Below are 22,453 nucleotides of genomic sequence, written 5' to 3' on the forward strand. Positions count from 1 at the left end.
TATAATGAGTGCTACAACACTCTGATGGTCATCAATGAGCAGGACAAACTGCACTGGTGGAAGAACAGCCACAGACTTGGCATGCCCACTGCCTGGCCTCCGCTCCAGGAGCAACACTCACAGGGCTAATGGAAGTTAATGGGTCCTAATGGAGTGGACTGTGATACAGGATGACGTGGACTTCAGACCCTGGGTTATTGTCACAGCTAGTCTAATGTAGTGAACAGTGTTACACGCTAATGTAGCACACTGTTTAACAGTAGTGTATAGTCCAACAATGTGACCATTATTAGAGACTGCTGGAGGGCAATATACTGGTCAGGTCTGCCTCGTTGTTCAATGGAGTCTAAAGTAGAGAACATGTGACCATTATTAGAGACTGCTTTCAGGAGTGGACACCAGAAAAGAAAAGCAACAAAGGAAGACAGAGAAAGAGGTAGAGGCACAGTAGAGGAGAGCATGTCTCCATCTGTCTTTATTACCTCATGCTACAGTACAACTATCACTATCACTATCACTCACCATATATCATTATCCCTCACCACCTATCACTATCACTCACCACTATCCCTCACCACCTATCACTATCACTCACCATCCATCACTATCACTCACCACGATCACTATCACACACCATCACTCACCATCTATCACTATCACACACCATATATCATTATCCCTAACCACCTATCACACACCACCAATAACTATCACTCACCATCTATCATTATCCCTCACCACCTATCACTATCACACACCACCTATCACTATCACTCACCATCTATCACTATCCCTCACCACCTATCACTATCACTCACCACCAATAACTATCACTCACCATCTATCACCATCACTCACCATATATCATAATCCCTCACCACCTATCACTATCACTCACCACCTATCACTATCCCTCACCACCTATCACTATCACTCACCATCCATCACTATCACTCATCACCAATCACTATCACTCACCATCACTCACCATCTATCACTATCACTCACCACCTATCACTATCACTCACCATCTATCACCATCACTCACCATATATCACTATCACTCACCCCCTATCACTAACCACCTATCACTATCACTCACTTCTATCACTATCACTCACCACCTATCACTATCACACACCATCACTCACCATCTATCACTATCACTCACCCCCTATCACTAACCACCTATCACTATCACTCACTTCTATCACTATCACTCACCATCTATCACTAATCACTCAACACCTATCACTATCACTCACCACCTATCACTATCACTCACATCTATCACTATCACTCACATCTATCACTATCACTCACATCTATCACTATCACTCACCATCTCATTATGATGAATCATCAATTCCTAATTACTTCTTTTAGATAGTGTATGGCTGATTTACAGGTATGTCTCCTGTGTCTGTCTGTGTGGATGGATGGATGCATCCCAGTTGGGGGTGAACTGGGAGCACAGCGGAGGGACAGAGGAGACGGCAACAGAGAGGCTTCGTCCTGAGCCCTCTGCTACAAATCAGGTTTGAGGAGTTAGCGAGGTAACGTTGGTTAACTCAGTTCAATTCAGGATAACCGGCAACATCACCTTTTAGCCAGGTCCATATGTATTCCATCGAATCCTTCAGAACGACCCTCCTCCGGGGCAGACCAATCAGGGCTAACTCCATGTATCCTGAATAATATGTCTGACCAATGAAATTAGATAACCTCCCTCTCGCAAAGACTGAGTCATCCTCCCCTTCATTGGATGGAGATGAGTGATTCAATATTTAATTAAATCAAATGTTTTTTTGGTGTGTAAAAAATAGTCATGTTAAAGTACCGATCACATGACACATTTAGTAAGGACAGTATCTAGGTTCCAAAGTCACAGCCACAACCAACAATAGACTAGTGGTCCCCTGGTCCTCTGGTGTCCCAGGTCCTCAGGTCCTCTGGTGTCCCAGGTCCTCTGGTGTCCCAGGTGTCCTAGGTCCTCTGGTCCTCTGGTGTCCCAGGTCCTCTGGTCCCCTGGTCCTCTGGTGTCCCAGGTCCTCTGGTCCTCTGGTGTCCCAGGTCCTCTGGTTCTGGGCTGGTCCTCTGGTGTCCCAGGTCCTCAGGTCCTCTGGGTCCTCTGGTGTCCCAGGGTCCTTGGTCCTCTGGTCCCAGGTCCTCTGGTCCTCTGGTGTCCCAGGTCCTCTGGTCCTCTGGTGTCCCAGGCCCTGGTCCTCTGGTGTCCCAGGTCCTCTGGTCCTCTGGGTGTCCCAGGTCCTCTGGTCCTCTGGTGTCCAGGTTCTGGTCCTCTGGTGTCCCAGGTCCTCTGGTCCTCTGGTGTCCCAGGTCCTCTGGTCCTCTGGTCCCCTGGTCCTCTGGTCCTCTGGTCCTCTGGTGTCCCTGGTCCTCTGGTCCCCTGGTCCTCTGGTGTCCCAGGTCCTCTGGTCCTCTGGTGTCCCAGGTCCTCTGGTCCTCTGGTGTCCCAGGTCCTCTGGTCCTCTGGTGTCCCAGGTCCTCTGGTCCTCTGGTGTCCCAGGTCCTCTGGTCCTCTGGTGTCCCTGGTCCTCTGGTCCTCTGGTGTCCCAGGTCCTCTGGTCCTCTGGTGTCCCAGGTCCTCTGGTCCTCTGGTGTCCCTGGTCCTCTGGTCCTCTGGTGTCCCTGGTCCTCTGGTCCCCTGGTCCCCTGGTGTCCCAGGTCCTCTGGTCCTCTGGTGTCCCAGGTCCTCTGGTCCTCTGGTGTCCCAGGTCCTCTGGTCCTCTGGTGTCCCTGGTCCTCTGGTCCTCTGGTGTCCCTGGTCCTCTGGTCCTCTGGTCCCCTGGTCCCCTGGTGTCCCAGGTCCTCTGGTCCTCTGGTGTCCCAGGTCCTCTGGTCCTCTGGTGTCCCAGGTCCTCTGGTCCTGTCCTGGTGTCCCAGGTCCTCTGGTCCTCTGGTGTCCCAGGTCCTCTGGGTCCCAGCCCTGGTCCTCTGGTGTAGTCCTCTGGTCCTCTGGTGTCCCAGGTCCCCTGGTCCCCAGGTCCTCTGGTCCTCTGGTCCCCTGGTCCTCTGGTGTCCCAGGTCCTCTGGTGTCCCAGGTCCTCTGGTGTCCCAGGTCTGTAGCTCAAATAGCCCTGGGGGGCCTGCTACCTGGTAGTTAATTGCACTCACCTGGTGTCCCAGGTCTGAATTAGCCCCGAGAAAGAAAACAGAGGTTTGGCCCTCCAGAGAATTGAAGGGTAGAGCATGGCACTTGTAACGCCAAGGTAGTGGGTTCGATCCCCGGGACCACCCATACGTAAAAATGTATGCACACATGACTGTAAGTAGCTTTGGATAACAGCGTCTGCTAAATGGCATATTATTATTATTATTATTATTATTATTATTATTATTATTATTATATAATCCATAGACGGCAGTTCCCATTCAAGTGAAGACTGGCAGCCATTGCTAGTGTTTGGCCACAATGCAACAAGCTGTTCAACAAGAAGTGATAGGAGTGGGAAAAGGTGCTAGTGCATTGATAAGCAACCCCAAACCATAATGATAGGTAACAAGGCACTTCTAAAAACCTATTTCACACCATAGCCTGATGAATTTGCAAGATAACTTTTCTTTCATTTTGTTTTTGGCACAAATGAAAATGTGGCTCTGACTCCCTCATGGATTGATGTTTCAGTATTGTCTCAATGAAGAGTTCAGCGTTCGACTAGCCATGTGAGACACGCAGTTACGAGCCTGCTGCAATGAAGAGTTCAGCGTTCGACTAGCCATGTGAGACACGCAGTTACGAGCCTGCTGCAATTAGTGGCAGGCGGACGGGCAATATAAATTGTCGTGGTACGGATGAAGCCTGACCTGGAATGTGAAGCTAATTGAAGCTGGCGTGCTTTAGAAAAGCCTGAGTAGATCTAGCTTGCTTCGTAGTACACCACTCTGGTCACATACACGGTGAGACATCTCTTCATTTAAAGACTCAATCATGGACACTCTTACTGCCAGTTGTGGCTGCTTCACGTGATGTATTGTTGTCTCTACCTTCTTGCCCTTTGTGCTGTTGTCTGCCCAATAATGTTTGTACCATGTCTTGTGCTGCTACCATGTTGTGTTGCTGCCATGTTGTTGTCATGTTGTGTTGCTACCATGATATGTTGTAATGCGTTGCTGCATGCTATGTTGTTGTCTTAGGTCTCTCTTTATGTAGTGTTGTGGTGTCTCTCTTTATGTAGTGTTGTGGTGTCTCTCTTTATGTAGTGTTGTGGTGTCTCTCTTTATGTAGTGTTGTGGTGTCTCTCTTTATGTAGTGTTGTGGTGTCTCTCTTTATGTAGTGTTGTGGCGTCTCTCTTTATGTAGTGTTGTGGTGTCTCTCTTTATATAGTGTTGTGGCGTCTCTCTTTATGTAGTGTTGTGGCGTCTCTCTTTATGTAGTGTTGTGGCGTCTCTCTTTATGTAGTGTTGGGGCGTCTCTCTTTATGTAGTGTTGGGGCGTCTCTCTTTATGTAGTGTTGTGGCGTCTCTCTTTATGTAGTGTTGTGGCGTCTCTCTTTATGTAGTGTTGTGGCGTCTCTCTTTATGTAGTGTTGTGGTGTCTCTCTTTATGTAGTGTTGTGGTGTCTCTCTTTATGTAGTGTTGTGGTGTCTCTCTTTATGTAGTGTTGTGGCGTCTCTCTTTATGTAGTGTTGTGGCGTCTCTCTTTATGTAGTGTTGTGGCGTCTCTCTTTATGTAGTGTTGTGGCGTCTCTCTTTATGTAGTGTTGTGGTGTCTCTCTTTATGTAGTGTTGTGGTGTCTCTCTTTATGTAGTGTTGTGGCGTCTCTCTTTATGTAGTGTTGTGGTGTCTCTCTTTATATAGTGTTGTGGCGTCTCTCTTTATGTAGTGTTGTGGCGTCTCTCTTTATGTAGTGTTGGGGCGTCTCTCTTTATGTAGTGTTGTGGCGTCTCTCTTTATGTAGTGTTGTGGCGTCTCTCTTTATGTAGTGTTGTGGCGTCTCTCTTTATGTAGTGTTGTGGCGTCTCTCTTTATGTAGTGTTGTGGCGTCTCTCTTTATGTAGTGTTGTGGCGTCTCTCTTTATGTAGTGTTGTGGCGTCTCTCTTTATGTAGTGTTGTGGCGTCTCTCTTTATGTAGTGTTGTGGTGTCTCTCTTTATGTAGTGTTGTGGTGTCTCTCTTTATGTAGTGTTGTGGTGTCTCTCTTTATGTAGTGTTGTGGCGTCTCTCTTTATGTAGTGTTGTGGCGTCTCTCTTTATATAGTGTTGTGGCGTCTCTCTTTATGTAGTGTTGTGGCGTCTCTCTTTATGTAGTGTTGGGGCGTCTCTCTTTATGTAGTGTTGTGGCGTCTCTCTTTATGTAGTGTTGTGGCGTCTCTCTTTATGTAGTGTTGTGGCGTCTCTCTTTATGTAGTGTTGTGGCGTCTCTCTTTATGTAGTGTTGTGGTGTCTCTCTTTATGTAGTGTTGTGGCGTCTCTCTTTATGTAGTGTTGTGGCGTCTCTCTTTATGTAGTGTTGTGGCGTCTCTCTTTATGTAGTGTTGTGGCGTCTCTCTTTATGTAGTGTTGTGGTGTCTCTCTTTATGTAGTGTTGTGGTGTCTCTTTATGTAGTGTTGTGGTGTCTCTCTTTATGTAGTGTTGTGGTGTCTCTCTTTATGTAGTGTTGTGGTGTCTCTCTTTATGTAGTGTTGTGGTGTCTCTCTTTATGTAGTGTTGTGGTGTCTCTCTTTATGTAGTGTTGTGGCGTCTCTCTTTATGTAGTGTTGTGGTGTCTCTCTTTATGTAGTGTTGTGGTGTCTCTTTATGTAGTGTTGTGGTGTCTCTTTATGTAGTGTTGTGGTGTCTCTTTATGTAGTGTTGTGGTGTCTCTTTATGTAGTGTTGTGGCGTCTCTCTTTATGTAGTGTTGGGGCGTCTCTCTTTATGTAGTGTTGTGGTGTCTCTCTTTATGTAGTGTTGTGGTGTCTCTCTTTATGTAGTGTTGTGGTGTCTCTCTTTATGTAGTGTTGTGGCGTCTCTCTTGTCGTGATGTGTGTTTTGTCCTATATTTTTATTTTTAATCCCAGCCCCCCGTCCCTGCAGGAGGCCTTTTGCCTTTTGGTAGGCCGTCATTGTAAATAAGAATTTGTTCTTAACTGACTTGCCCAGTTAAATAAAGGTTCAATAAAAAAATAAAACCACACACTAACCACCATTCCCTTGTATCTCTCTCTGTTAATCTAATGGCTGGGATGCCAGGGAGATGTTCAATTAGGAGACGTACGGAGTCAACTCCACCTATGGCTTCCTCTCCATGTACACGTGAGTACCCTCCCCTCAGCTCATCAATGTCTCAATCTCTTTTTAGAAGGTTTAGTAATGCATTATTTGCCTGCCAGAGTACCTGTATTTATACTGGTATGCCTTACTGATAAGATCATGTCAGTATTCTCTCCTTCCCATCTATCCCCCCCTCAGTGTTCCTCTGGAGAGGCCTGCCTCAGATGAATGAGACCGAGGGCAACCCCCCAGTAACACCACCTGGTCTCACTGAAGAACGATGAAGACAAGACTGAGGAGTACAAGTACAGGACCATGGTCTAAGAGAGAGGAGACATGAGGGCAGGTGGGTCACCGGAGGAATCACAGACATACACATACAGAGAGAGATGGGCAACTCTAGTTTTCGGAATGCAATTCGTTTAATCAGGTGTGTTAGCTGGGGCTGTGGAAAAGTGTGACACCAATCAGGCCCCAGAGGACTGGAGTACCACGATGAGGATGACCCAATCAGGCCCCAGAGGACTGGAGTACCACGATGAGGATGACCCAATCAGGCCCCAGAGGACTGGAGTACCACGATGAGGATGACCCAATCAGGACCCAGAGGACTGGAGTACCACGATGAGGATGACCCAATCAGGACCCAGAGGACTGGAGTACCACGATGAGGATGACCCAATCAGGACCCAGAGGACTGGAGTACCACGATGAGGATGACCCAATCAGGCCCCAAAGGACTGGAGTACCACGATGAGGATGACCCAATCAGGCCCCAAAGGACTGGAGTACCACGATGAGGATGATCCAATCAGGCCCCAGAGGACTGGAGTACCACGATGAGGATGACCCAATCAGGACCCAGAGGACTGGAGTACCACGATGAGGATGACCCAATCAGGACCCAGAGGACTGGAGTACCACGATGAGGATGACCCAATCAGGACCCAGAGGACTGGAGTACCACGATGAGGATGACCCAATCAGGACCCAGAGGACTGGAGTACCACGATGAGGATGATCCAATCAGGACCCAGAAGACTGGAGTACCACGATGAGGATGACCCAATCAGGACCCAGAGGACTGGAGTACCACGATGAGGATGACCCAATCAGGCCCCAGAGGACTGGAGTACCACGATGAGGATGACCCAATCAGGCCCCAGAGGACTGGAGTACCACGATGAGGATGACCCAATCAGGACCCAGAGGACTGGAGTACCACGATGAGGATGACCCAATCAGGACCCAGAGGACTGGAGTACCACGATGAGGATGACCCAATCAGGACCCAGAGGACTGGAGTACCACGATGAGGATGACCCAATCAGGACCCAGAGGACTGGAGTACCACGATGAGGATGATCCAATCAGGACCCAGAGGACTGGAGTACCACGATGAGGATGACCCAATCAGGACCCAGAGGACTGGAGTACCACGATGAGGATGACCCAATCAGGACCCAGAGGACTGGAGTACCACGATGAGGATGACCCAATCAGGACCCAGAGGACTGGAGTACCACGATGAGGATGACCCAATCAGGACCCAGAGGACTGGAGTACCACGATGAGGATGACCCAATCAGGACCCAGAGGACTGGAGTACCACGATGAGGATGACCCAATCAGGACCCAGAGGACTGGAGTACCACGATGAGGATGACCAGAAGATGGAACCGTCTTGAAGGTTTTCTCCAACCCTAATCTAGTGCACCTGATTCTAATAACTAGCTGGTTGATCAGCTACAGGAGGGTAACTCTCCAGGAGATCTGAACCTCCACCTAGTCCCCCCACCCTTTTCTCTTGTAACCTCTCTCCCTCTACTATAGCAGTCTTTGAATGAATGAATGGCGCCGGAGAAGATGGCTGCCGTTTTACAGCCCTCTAACTGTTGTACTATTATGTGTGTTTTTCCGCGTTATTTGTCATTTATTTTGTACATAATGTTTCTGTCATCGTCTCTTATAACCAAAAAGAGCTTCTGGATATCAGGACAGCGATTACTCACCTCGTATTGGACGAAGATTTTTTATTCAACAAGGCGGCCGCGAAGGATATCCTACAGACACCCGACAAGGCCCAAATCCCTGTCCTTCGCATGAGGAAGAGACGGAGATATCGTGGACGTAGGTCGGGGTGCCTTGTAAGGATCCGACGGCGAGCGAGTAAACTGCCGCTCCCATCAATCCTATTAGCCAATCTTCAATCATTGGAAAATAAATTGGATGACCTAAGATTACGGTTATCCTACCAACGGGACATTAAAAACTGTAATATCTTATGTTTCACCGAGTCGTGGCTGAACGACGACATGGATAACATACAGCTAGCGGGCTATACGCTACATCGGCAGGATAGAACGGCTGACTCCGGTAAGACAAGGGGTGGTGGTCTGTGTATATTTGTAAACAACAGCTAGTGCACAAAATCAAATACTAAGGAAGTCTCGAGGTTTTGCTCGCCTGAGGTAGAGTATCTCATGATAAGCTGTAGACCACACTATTTACCAAGAGAGTTTTCATCTATATTTTTCATAGCTGTCTATTTACCACCACAAACCAATGCTGGCATTAAGATTGCACTGAATGAGCTGTATAAGGCCATAAGTCAACAGGAAAACGCTTATCCAGAGGCAGCGCTCCTAGTGGCCGGGGACTTTAATGCAGGGAAACTTAAATCCGTTCTACCTCATTTCTACCAGCATGTTAAATGTGCAACCAGAGGAAAAAAAAAAACTCTAGACCACCTTTACTCCACACACAGAGACGCATACAAAGCTCTCCCTCGCCCTCCATTTGGCAAATCTGACCATAACTCTATCCTCCTGATTCCTGCTTATAAGCAAAAACTAAAGCAGGAAGCACCAGTGACTCGGTTAATAAAAAAGTGGTCAGATGACGCAGATGCTAAGCTACAGGACTGTTTTGCTAGCACAGACTGGAACATGTTCCGGGATTCTTCAGATAGCATTGAGGAGTACACCACATCAGTCACTGGCTTCATCAATAAGTGCATCGATGACGTCGTCCCCACAGTGACCATACGTACAGACCCCAACCAGAAGCCATGGATTACAGGCAACATCCGCACTGAGCTAAAGGGTAGAGCTGCCGCTTTCAAGGAGCGGGACTCTAACCCGGACGCTTATAAGAAATCCGGCTATGCCCTCTGACGAACCATCAAACAGGCAAAGAGTCAATACAGGACTAAAATTGAATCGTACTACACCGGCTCTGACGCTCGTCGGATGTGGCAGGGCTTGAAAACTATTACAGACTACAAAATGGAAGCACAGCCGCGAGCTTCCCAGTGACACAAGACTTTCAGACGAGCTAAACCACTTCTATGCTCGCTTCGAGGCAAGCAACACTGAAGCATGCATGAGAGCACCAGCTGCTCCGGATGACTATGTGATCACGCTCTCCGTAGCCGATGTGAGTAAGACTTTTAAGCAGGTCAACATTCACAAGGCTGCAGGGCCAGACGGATTACCAGGACGTGTACTCCGAGCATGTGCTGACCAACTGGCAAGTGTCTTCACTGACATTTTCAACATGTCCCTGACTGAGTCTGTAATACCAACATGTTTCAAGCAGACCACCATAGTCCCTGTGCCCAAGGACTCTAAGATAACCTGCCTAAATGACTACCGACCCGTAGCACTGACGTCTGTAGCCATGAAGTGCTTTGAAAGGCTGGTCATGGCTCACATCAACACCATTATCCCAGAAACCCTAGACCCAATCCAATTTGCATACCGCCCTAACAGATCCACAGATGATGCAATCTCTATTGCACTCCACACTGCCCTTTCCCACCTGGACAAGAGGAACACCAATGTGAGAATGCTATTCATTGACTACAGCTCAGCATTCAACACCATAGTGCCCGCAAAGCTCATCACTAAGCTAAGGATCCTGGGACTAAACACCTCCCTCTGCAACTGGATCCTGGACATTCTAACGGGCCGCCCCCAGGTGGTAAGGGTAGGTAATAACACATCTGCCACACTGATCCTCAACACGGGGGCCCCTCAGGGGTGCGTGCTCAGTTCCCTCCTGTACTCCCTGTTCACCCATGACTGCATGGCCAGGCACAACACCAACACCATCATTAAGTTTGCCAACGACACAACAGTGGTAGGCCTGATCACCGACAACGATGAGACAGCCTATAGGGAGGAGGTCAGAGACCTGGCCGTGTGGTGCCACGATATCAACCTCTCCCTCAACGTGACCAAGACAAAGGAGATGATTGTGGACTACAGGAAAAAAAAGAGGACTGAGCACGCCCCCATTCTCATCGACGGGGCTGTAGTGGAACAGGTTGAGAGCTTCAAGTTCCTTGGTGTCCACATCACCAACGAACTATCATGGTCCAAACACACCAAGACAGTCGTGAAGAGGGCACGACAAAGCCTATTCCCCCTCAGGAGACTGAAAGATTTGGCATGGGTCCTCAGATCCTCAAAAGATTCTACAGCTGCACCATCGAGAGCATCCTGACTGGTTGCATCACCGCCTGGTATGGCAACTGCTTGGCCTCCGACCGCAAGGCACTACAGAGGGTAGTGCGTACGGCCCAGTACATCACTGGGGCCAAGCTTCCTGCCATCCAGGACCTCTATACCAGGCGGTGTCAGAGGAAGGCCCTCAAAATTGTCAAAGACTCCAGCCACCCTAGTCATAGACTGTTCTCTCTGCTACCGCACGGCAAGCGGTACCGGAGCGCCAAGTCTAGGTCCAAAAGACTTCTCAACAGCTTCTACCCCCAAGCCATAAGACTCCTGAACAGCTAATCATGGCTACCCGGACTATTTGCACTGCCCCCCCACCCCATCTTTTTACGCTGCTGCTACTCTGTTAATTATTTATGCATAGTCACTTTAACTCTACCCACATGTACATATTACCTCAACTAGCCGGTGCCCCCGCACATTGACTCTGCACCGGTACCCCCCTGTATATATAGCCTCCCTACTGTTATTTTATTTTACTTCTGCTCTTTTTTTCTCAACACTTTTTGTTGTTGTTTTATTTTACTTTTTTATTAAAAATAAATGCACTGTTGGTTAAGGGCTTGTAAGTAAGCATTTCCCTGTAATGTCTGCACCTGTTGTATTCGGCGCATGTGGCCAATACAATTTGATTTGATTTGATTTGGTGATTGGACTGAGTAAACAGACATCTTGCTGCTACCACATTTAACAATGTGTGATTCATTACATCATCAGTTAAAATAAAGTGAATCATCTTTGTTTCATATTCTTGTTTGTTTTTGCTACGGAGGTCCAGTAGGTGAATATGAATAGTACCTGAATGAGCTTCATCTTCCTCTTCCTCTTTCAGGCTGGCTTACCTGGCAGTGAGGATGGGGGTTGGAACAGGCTGGCTTACCTAGCAGTGAGGATGAGGGTTGGAACAGGCTGGTTTACCTGGCAGTGAGGATGAGGGTTGGAACAGGCTGGTTTACCTGGCAGTGAGGATGAGGGTTGGAACAGGCTGGTTTACCTGGCAGTGAGGATGAGGGTTGGAACAGGCTGGTTTACCTGGCAGTGAGGATGAGGGTTGGAACAGGCTGGTTTACCTGGCAGTGAGGATGAGGGTTGGAACAGGCTGGCTTACCTGGCAGTGAGGATGAGGGTTGGAACAGGCTGGTGTACCTGGCAGTGAGGATGAGGGTTGGAACAGGCTGGTTTACCTGGCAGTGAGGATGAGGGTTGGAACAGGCTGGTTTACCTGGCAGTGAGGATGGGGGTTGGAACAGGCTGGTTTACCTGGCAGTGAGGATGAGGGTTGGAACAGGCTGGTTTACCTGGCAGTGAGGATGGGGGTTGGAACAGGCTGGTTTACCTGGCAGTGAGGATGAGGGTTGGAACAGGCTGGTTTACCTGGCAGTGAGGATGAGGGTTGGAACAGGCTGGTTTACCTGGCAGTGAGGATGAGGGTTGGAACAGGCTGGTTTACCTGGCAGTGAGGATGAGGGTTGGAACAGGCTGGTTTACCTGGCAGTGAGGATGAGGGTTGGAACAGGCTGGTTTACCTGGCAGTGAGGATGAGGGTTGGAACAGGCTGGTTTACCTGGCAGTGAGGATGAGGGTTGGAACAGGCTGGCTTACCTGGCAGTGAGGATGAGGGTTGGAACAGGCTGGTGTACCTGGCAGTGAGGATGAGGGTTGGAACAGGCTGGTTTACCTGGCAGTGAGGATGAGGGTTGGAACAGGCTGGTTTACCTGGCAGTGAGGATGGGGGTTGGAACAGGCTAGTTTACCTGGCAGTGAGGATGAGGGTTGGAACAGGCTGGTTTACCTGGCAGTGAGGATGGGGGTTGGAACAGGCTGGTTTACCTGGCAGTGAGGATGGGGGTTGGAACAGGCTGGTTTACCTGGCAGTGAGGATGAGGGTTGGAACAGGCTGGCTTACCTGGCAGTGAGGATGAGGGTTGGAACAGGCTGGCTTACCTGGCAGTGAGGATGAGGGTTGGAACAGGCTGGTGTACCTGGCAGTGAGGATGAGGGTTGGAACAGGCTGGTTTACCTGGCAGTGAGGATGGGGGGTTGGAACAGGCTGGTTTACCTGGCAGTGAGGATGGGGGTTGGAACAGGCTGGTTTACCTGGCAGTGAGGATGAGGGTTGGAACAGGCTGGTTTACCTGGCAGTGAGGATGAGGGTTGGAACAGGCTGGTTTACCTGGCAGTGAGGATGGGGGGTTGGAACAGGCTGGTTTACCTGGCAGTGAGGATGAGGGTTGGAACAGGCTGGTTTACCTGGCAGTGAGGATGGGGGTTGGAACAGGCTGGTTTACCTGGCAGTGAGGATGAGGGTTGGAACAGGCTGGTTTACCTGGCAGTGAGGATGAGGGTTGGAACAGGCTGGTTTACCTGGCAGTGAGGATGGGGGTTGGAACAGGCTGGCTTACCTGGCAGTGAGGATGGGGATTGGAACAGCCCATCATGGCTCCTTTATTCTCAAAGATCTGAAACAAGTTAAAGATAGGTCTTAGTCTAGCATGGTAATCATGTATGGTTAAAGCCAGGTATGAACATACGGTTGTGATTACATTTCAGAGTCGCTGAAAAGACACAAGGATTCCCCCACCACACATACACCCAGACTCCACCAACTATACACACACCCTGTGAGGAAGCATCCTTTTGGAGGGAAGTTAAAGACTTCCCCCTGTCCGTCCCCAGAGGGTGAGAGAAGAGGACAGGAGGTTAAAGACTTCCCCTGTCTGTCCCCAGAGGGTGAGAGAAGAGGTCAGTACCCTGCCCTGAACCTTAGTCACTGTTACTAGCCAGCTACCATCCGGTACTCAACCCTACACCTTAGAGACTGCTGCCCTATGTACAGAGTCATTAAAAACTGGTAACTTTAATAATGTTTACATAATGTTTTACCCACTTCATATGTACAGTATATACTCTATTCTAGTCATGGTTCATCCTATATAACTACTGATGTCCACTTCATACAGTGAGGAAAAAAAGTATTTAGTCAGCCACCAATTGTGCAAGTTCTCCCACTTAAAAAGATGAGAGAGGCCTGTAATTTTCATCATAGGTACACGTCAACTATGACAGACAAATTGAGAGAAAAAAATCCAGAAAATCACATTGTAGGATTTTTTATGAATTTATTTGCAAATGATGGTGGAAAATAAGTATTTGGTCAATAACAAAAGTTTCTCAATAGTTTGTTTTATACCCTTTGTTGGCAATGACACAGGTCAAATGTTTTCTGTAAGTCTTCACAAGGTTTTCACACACTGTTGCTGGTATTTTGGCCCATTCCTCCATGCAGATCTCCTCTAGAGCAGTGATGTTTTGGGGCTGTCGCTGGGCAACACGGACTTTCAACTCCTTCCAAAGATTTTCTATGGGGTTGAGATCTGGAGACTGGCTAGGCCACTCCAGGACCTTGAAATGCTTCTTACGAAGCCACTCCTTCGTTGCCCGGGCGGTGTGTTTGGGATCATTGTCATGCTGAAAGACCCAGCCATGTTTCATCTTCAATGCCCTTGCTGATGGAAGGAGGTTTTCACTCCAAATCTCACGATACATGGCCCCATTCATTCTTTCCTTTACACGGATCAGTCGTCCTGGTCCCTTTGCAGAAAAACAGCCCCAAAGCATGATGTTTCCACCCCCATGCTTCACAGTAGGTATGGTGTTCTTTGGATGCAACTCAGCATTCTTTGTCCTCCAAACACGACGAGTTGAGTTTTTACCAAAAAGTTCTATTTTGGTTTCATCTGACCATATGACATTCTCCCAATCCTCTTCTGGATCATCCAAATGCACTCTAGCAAACTTCAGACGGGCCTGGACATGTACTGGCTTAAGCAGGGGGACACGTCTTGCACTGCAGGATTTGAGTCCCTGGCGGCGTAGTGTGTTACTGATGGTAGGCTTTGTTACTTTGGTCCCAGCTCTCTGCAGGTCATTCACTAGGTCCCCCCGTGTGGTTCTGGGATTTTTGCTCACCGTTCTTGTGATCATTTTGACCCCACGGGGTGAGATCTTGCGTGGAGCCCCAGATCGAGGGAGATTATCAGTGGTCTTGTATGTCTTCCATTTCCTAATAATTGCTCCCACAGTTGATTTCTTCAAACCAAGCTGCTTACCTATTGCAGATTCAGTCTTCCCAGCCTGGTGCAGGTCTACAATTGTGTTTCTGGTGTCCTTTGACAGCTCTTTGGTCTTGGCCATAGTGGAGTTTGGAGTGTGACTGTTTGAGGTTGTGGACAGGTGTATTTTATACTGATAACAAGTTCAAACAGGTGTCATTAATACAGGTAACGAGTGGAGGACAGAGTAGCCTCTTATAGAAGAAGTTACAGGTCTGTGAGAGCCAGAAATCTTGCTTGTTTTTAGGTGACCAAATACTTATTTTCCACCATAATTTGCAAATAAATTCATTAAAAATCCTACAATGTGATTTTCTGGATTTTTTTCCTCAATTTGTCTGTCATAGTTGACGTGTACCTATGGTGAAAATTACAGGCCTCTCTCATCTTTTTAAGTGGGAGAACTTGCACAATTGGTGGCTGACTAAATACTTTTTTTCCCCACTGTATGTATATTCTGTATTCTAGTCATGGTTCATCCTATATAACTACTGATGTCTCACTATTATATGTATGTACTGTATGTTATTCCGGATATCTTAATTGTAATTTTTGGGGATTTGTGTGTATTGTTTTGTATTGTTAGCTATACTGCCCTCTTAGAGCTAGAAACATAAGCATTTCACCTGCCATAACATCTGCAAAATATGTGTATGACTAATACAATTGGATTTGATTTGACATCATAATAACATCCGATGGTCTCTGAATCTCCTGGCTGTAGGCCTCCTTCTCTATGTTTTGTTGACAGAAACTCTCCTCTGCCCTCGTGCTTCCCAGGGAATGAACACCTGGGGCCATATGTATTGATGGGAATTGTTTTGTAAACTAATGGGATAAACAAAGTTAAAATCACAGACGTGACGAACAGATAGTCGGGATTATCTGTTGCTAGGCAAGAACTTGAATGGTTCCTTTCACTGGCTTTGGGTGTGAAGTGGGGATCTGACCTAGGGTCGAATTGCTCACTCTTACCTAATCCATGGCTGTCCTACCTTAGAGACTGAAACCAGACTGTTGCCTAATGCATCTCTCCTCAAACAAAGTAGAGAGAGAGCAGCGCCAGAGTTGAACAGAGTTTAGACTAATCCTGAGGAATTACAGCATGACGGGAGGGAAGAGAGGAGTGGGGTTGGGTATGTGTGGACCTGTCATGTCCAACAACCAATCTTTAGGTCAAGGTAGGGAGCGCCAGGGTTGAAGAGAGTTTAAACTGAAGATGAGTGTTTTTGCATAACAAGGGCGTGATTACATTTACATTACATTTTAGTTATTTAGCAGACGCTCTTATTGATTGTAATAATATTGTTTCTAAACTGAATGAAAGTCAAATTTAGCCCTATCATAGACTAAGGAAGTGGGCGGAGCGGTAGAGAGAGGGAAACTGAAGATAATGGTAGGGGAACCTAAGAGGGAGGGGCTTTGAGCTAGGATGTATGTGAATGCGACTATATAGACAGAGAGCGGAGAGGGAGACGGGAGCTGCTCTGCAGATCATCTCGGCTTCTGTTACTCTGTGTAATAAAGTCTATCTTGATTCTACAAAAACTCTGGAAGAACTTTTTAATAAGTATTGTGATAATTTTCCGCATCATATTGGCGACCCCTGCAGGACGGGAAAGAGATCATTGAGTACTTCGCCATCGGATAAAGTTTGGACGAATCACACACAAAAATACAGTGGCCACTATTAATACAGGTAAGCAAAGTTCTTACTTTTAGCATAGAAATTGTATGATACGATCAAGCCGAATCTGAGGGTAAGGTATGGAAGGGGTCTCTCCAGTATTAAGGACTACATTTAGCAAAAGTACAGAGTTTTTGTTGGAATGAGAAATAAGCATGCATGCAATGTTATTGTTGATAAGTGTAAATAAGTTAAATCCTGTGGATACCGCTGTGGAGAGCTAAGGTTAGCACTCCAGAGGACTGAACGGGCAGGTGGCCAAGAGTTGTACATATGATTGAGAGGGCCTACGGTTACCACTCTAACGTGGGGTTCATTGTTAGAGGCGGCTCAGGTAGGTGGTGCATCATCCTGTGGTGTGGTGATGCAAAAGTTAGACAGGGCCAATCGGGTAAAAGAGTAGGTCATCCTGAGTAGATGACACCATCAATTGGAAGTAGCTCCGGTCATCCAGAATAGGTGGATGGTTGTGAAATAGCCACTAGGGCTTCAAAATATACAGAAAGTGTTAAATAGAGTAGGTCTGCTCATCTCGTGCGGGTGAATGGTTTGCTGTGGTTCATTCAATTGTGATTAAGTTGTATGTTTCATTCGTCTCATTCAGGTTGCTCATTTGGTCAGCTTGATCAATTAGTTTGGTTTGATTGTTTTGTCTGACTCGTTTCGTACAAGACTGGTTTGTTGGACCTGCTTGGGTTTATGAAAGGGAACTCTTTCATCTTTGTCCACTGGTCTGACTCAATTCATGCATTCAATCTGTCCAATTCACTTAGTTGTTCATCTGATGGATTTGTTCAAACGTCTGATTCATTTGTTCGTCCTGCTGGTCATTCTGTCTGATTCATTTAAGCAAGAGCAGCTGTTCATCTGTGTGAGAGATCGGACAATAATAAGAAATCCTGCAAATAATAGCCTTTTCTGTGTTGAGGGAGTGTCAGGAGAGGGACTATATTTGAGGTTGCTTGAAGCTTCTATGGCTGGTGGAGAAAGGGCATGCCCAATCTCGCATTAGGAAGAGGAGAATTAATGGTATGTGGATATTCATTTATCAGCTGAGTGTGGAAAATTCACGTTACCAGGAGGGGTATGAGAAATCCTGTTGGAGGAACAGGTCGCGTGTACAGGTGTGATCGTATGACGTCTACACATTGTATTTCGGCCAATCTTTTAGGGTGTGTTTCGGACATTATATTTGGAAAGTTTGGAGGTGATGTAGGATTATGGTAAAATTGACCACAGTAAAATAATAGCTGGGAGAGGGTTAACATTCCAAATTTGGGCCCTTTGATAGAATAAAATATTCCTGTAGGTACAAATAGTGATTAAGCGCGTTTGAGAACAACATTGTTTGAATGTGGAATGAGAGTGGTATAATGGTGTAAATGAGTCGCACTCTGAAGTTTGAATGATGAGGTATAGAGGTGGGTATGATGAGGTATAGAGGTGTGAATGATGAGGTATAGAGGTGGGTATGATGAGGTATAGAGGTGGGTATGATGAGGTATAGAGGTGGGTATGATGAGGTATAGAGGTGGGCATGATGAGGTATAGAGGTGTGCATGATGAGGTATAGAGGTGTGCATGATGAGGTATAGAGGTGTGAATGATGAGGTATAGAGGATGATGATTTTATATAAGTTTGGATAATAAGCTTTTCATATAATGATATCTTGGGGTTTGTACAACACTGCCTGTCATAGAAGAATGTAAGATCAGTGAATAAGTGACCAGTCTATAGGATTCTGGGAGGAGTCTATGGCTGAGGGGCAGGGTCTAGGTAGTTAGAGTTGTTGTTCCGCTGGGACTAGATTATGATAAACTGATTAGAAATAATACAACTTAAAGGGCACATAAAGTACATTTCTGGAAGTTTCTACTGCCAGAGTTCTAATTACACACATGTAAATTCTGATAAGAAATGTACTGAAAAAACCCAATGTAAACCTGGTACACAAAATGTTTGAAATGTTTAAAATATTGTTAAATAATATCTGAGGTAAAGGGGAAGGAAATGGAAAGAGACACTCACTTAAATGGGGTTGAATGACCTCTGACCTCTGACCTTTGTTCTGACTTTCTGGCAAGGCTTGATCACCCTCGCTCGAAAGCTTGAGACATTGTGTGAGATGTATATGTAGTATTTAAACACTAATAATTCGGAAGACATTTATAACTTAGCAATAGGCTTATGTATGATTCAAACCATGACAAGGACAGAGAAAGACAACTAGCCCTGAATGAGGGACAGTCGCTAGTCAATTTTACTATTCCTTGAATTACTTCATGGGATAAGTTAAGGTGTTATCAAGGGTTATCAGTCTAATTTGATTTGTTATTTTGATGTAACCGACATTGTTGCTTTGTTTTTTGGGGCCTTACTTCTGGCACTAATGAGTTATCGCATGCACGCTAACAGAATAACGCATCTAACACCGCATGAATGCTTACGGGTCGACCCATACCAGTGCCGGTACTTAAGGGACCATATGAGGGTCCGCCTTTAGAGCAAATGGAACGGGAATTAGAAGGGTATATCAGGCAACTAACTGTCATACATGAGGTTATATACCAACAGCAGAGAAGCAGAGTTCTGAAACCAGAGGCGAATCCACCACGACCAGTGGTCCCGGGGGAGAAGGTCTACGTCAGGGTCTTCAGAAGGAAGTGGAACGAACAGAGACATGAGGGACCCTACACCTTCATCCAGGCTACACCAACTGCTGTAAGGGTCGAGGGGAGTTCGACCTGGTATCATCTAAACCACTGCACCAGAGTACCGCATGGAAACCGACGACCGAGAGATGAGGAAGCTGAGGGTGCCGAGACCCTAGTGACGGAAGAGGGTCCCGAGCCAAAGGGACCCAACGCCGGCCCGGAGTAGTGGCCCAGAAGTAGCTGATCATTGTAGATGGAGTCCTGAGCGAAAGGGACCAACGCCGGCCCGGAGTAGAGGCCCAGAAGCTGATGGTCATTATCGGAAGAAAGCCCTGCTTGGCCTTCACAACAATGAGGACCATTTGACTGCCCTACAAGGACCAGCAACAGCTGAAGCACACTGAACTTGGAGATATTAATCTCCCAGACTTATATCCTGTTCCATATTACTTCAGTGATGATAATGACTCTAGATATTATTATTTATTATATATTTGATTTTTAATAAGTATAGTGATAATTTTCCACAACAGTATCAAAGTAGGAGTGCTGATCTCAGATCAGTTCTCCCTTTAAATCATAATGAATAAGAATATATGGACAGGGGGGACCTGATCCTAGATCAGCACTCCAACAGGCACCTTACCTGGACCCAGGGGTAGGTGGAACCTAGATCCACCATCAGGCACCTTACCTGGACCCAGGGGTAGGTGGAACCTAGATCCACCATCAGGCACCTTACCTGGACCCAGGGGGTAGGTGGAACCTAGATCCACCATCAGGCACCTTACCTGGACCCAGGGGTAGGTGGAACCTAGATCCACCATCAGGCACCTTACCTGGACCCAGGGGTAGGTGGAACCTAGATCCACCATCAGGCACCTTACCTGGACCCAGGGGTAGGTGGAACCTAGATCCACCATCAGGCACCTTACCTGGACCCAGGGGTAGGTGGAACCTAGATCCACCATCAGTTCCGCCCACTTGTCAATCACTTTGATGATGTCAGGAAGCGTCATGAGAGGCAGGGTGACGTCAGACCAGGGGTGGAAGCACATCACCTTGCTGACAGACAAACAACAACAAACAACAACACATCAGCTTGCTGACAAACAACAATAGTAAACAATGACACAGAGGCTCAGAATAAATTAGAGGAAAAACAAAAAGAAATGGAGAAACTTATTCAAGAAAGATCAAGTGCAATATATTATAAAAATAAAGCAAACTGGATGGAATATGGGGAAAAATGCACAAAATAATTTTTTAATCTTCAACATAGGAATGCTACCAAAAATAATTTAATGAAATTGGTTACAATTGACGGAGTCACCCATGATTCACCAAATGATATTTTGAAGGAGGAAACAAGGTACTTTAAGCATATGTTTTCTTTTCAGTCGCCTCCATCTCCTCTAACTGAAGCTAATTGTAGAGATTTTTTTCTATTGATAATGTAAAATTAACAGCCGTACAGAAAGACTCATGTGAAGGTGAAATTACAGAGGAGGAACTTCTGGATGCAATTAAAGACTTTAAGTCCGGGAAAACTCCAGGGCTGGATGGCATACCAGTCGAGGTATACCAAACCTTTTTTGATATACTAAGAGGACCGTTATTAGCATGTTTTAATCACTCCAATGTAAATGGTAGATTATCTGACACTCAAGAAGAAGGTCTGATCTCATTATTACTGAAACAGGATACAAGTGGAAATTATAAAGGCCCCTTACACTTCAGTGTTGTGATGCAAAAATTCTAGCAAAATGTATAGCGCATAGAATTAAAAAGGTATTGTCGGACATTATTCATTCTAATCAGAAAGGTTTTTTACATGGAAGATACATTGGAGATAATATAAGGCAAGTACTGGAAACAATAGAACACTATGGAAAATCTGGGAAACCAGGCCTGCTATTCATAGATATTGATAAAGTACGACTGGGGTTTATATATAAATGCCTGGAGCATTTCAATTTTGGAGAATCTCTTATAAAATGGGTCAAAATCATGTATAGTAACCCTAGGTGTAAAATAGTAAATAATGGCTATTTCTCAGAACGTTTTAAACTGTCAAGAGGAGTGAAACAAGGTTGTCCACTATCGGCATATCTATTTATTGTGGCCATCGAGATGTTAGCTATTAAAATCAGATCCAATAATAATATCAGAGGATTAGAAATCCAGGGCTTAAAAACAAAGGTGTCATTGAATGCTGATGATTCATGTTTCCTTTTAAATCCACAACTAGAATCCCTCCACAGCCTCATAGAGGATCTAGATACATTTTCTAATCTCTCTGGATTACAACCAAATTATGACAAATGTACTATATTACGTATTGGATCACAAAAAAAAAAAAATTTACATTACCATGTAGTTTACCAATAAAATGGTCTGATGGTGATGTGGATATACTCGGAATACATATCCCAAAGGAAATAAATGATCTCACTTCAATACATTTTAATTGAAAGTTAGCAAAAATAGATAAGATATTGCTACCATGGAAAGGTAAATACCTGTCAATTTGTGGAAATATCACCCTGATTAACTCTTTAGTATTATCCCAGTTTACCTATTTGCTTATGGTCTTGCCTACGCCTAGCCAACAGTGTTTTAAATTATATGAGAAAAAAAATATTCCATTTGATTTGGAATGGCATGCCAGACAAAATTAAAAGGGCCTATTTATATAATGAAAATGAATTCGGAGGACAGAAATTATTAAATATTAAAGCATTAGACCTATCACTATAAGCTTCAGTCATACAAAAGTTATACTTAAATCCGAACTGGTTCTCAAGCAAATTAGTAAGATTGTCTCACCCAATGTTCAAGAATGGCCTTTTTCCCTTTATTCAGATTACAACCGCTCATTTTCAGTTATTTGAAAAGGAAATCATCTCCCAAATATCACTATTTCTAAAACAAGGCATAGAAAGATGGTTGCAATTTCAATTTAACCCTCCAGAAACAACAGAACAAATAATGCAACAAATATTGTGGTTAAATTCAAATATACTAATTGACAAAAAAAAACTTTATTTTTTGACAAAATGTTTAGAAAAGGTATAATCTTCTTAAATGATATCATCGGTAGGACTGGTGGAGTTATGTCGCACAAGCAGCTAACAAAAACATATGGAAATGTTTGCTCTACCCAAAATTACAACCAAATAATTGCAGCCTTACCGCAAAAATGGAAGAGGAAAGTGGAAGGGGGAGAAAGTAAGGAACTTGTCTGTCGGCCTTGCATTAAA

At 45.8% G+C, this 22,453-nt stretch overlaps 1 protein-coding gene across 1 annotated transcript in view; it reads right to left on the reverse strand.

The window, feature by feature from the left end:
* The window catches only part of galt (galactose-1-phosphate uridylyltransferase), a gene marked incomplete at its 3' end in the record, with an annotated part of 121,003 nt that overhangs the window by 50,601 nt on the left and 47,949 nt on the right, over positions 1 to 22,453 (reverse strand). The window contains 2 exon segments of the mRNA XM_045215716.1: positions 13,139 to 13,195; positions 20,126 to 20,255. Of these exon segments, the coding sequence (XP_045071651.1) occupies positions 13,139 to 13,195; positions 20,126 to 20,255 (187 nt within the window).

This window comes from Coregonus clupeaformis, unplaced genomic scaffold (assembly GCF_020615455.1).
Source record: "Coregonus clupeaformis isolate EN_2021a unplaced genomic scaffold, ASM2061545v1 scaf0500, whole genome shotgun sequence".
In the NCBI taxonomy this organism is placed as follows: Eukaryota; Metazoa; Chordata; class Actinopteri; order Salmoniformes; family Salmonidae; genus Coregonus; species Coregonus clupeaformis.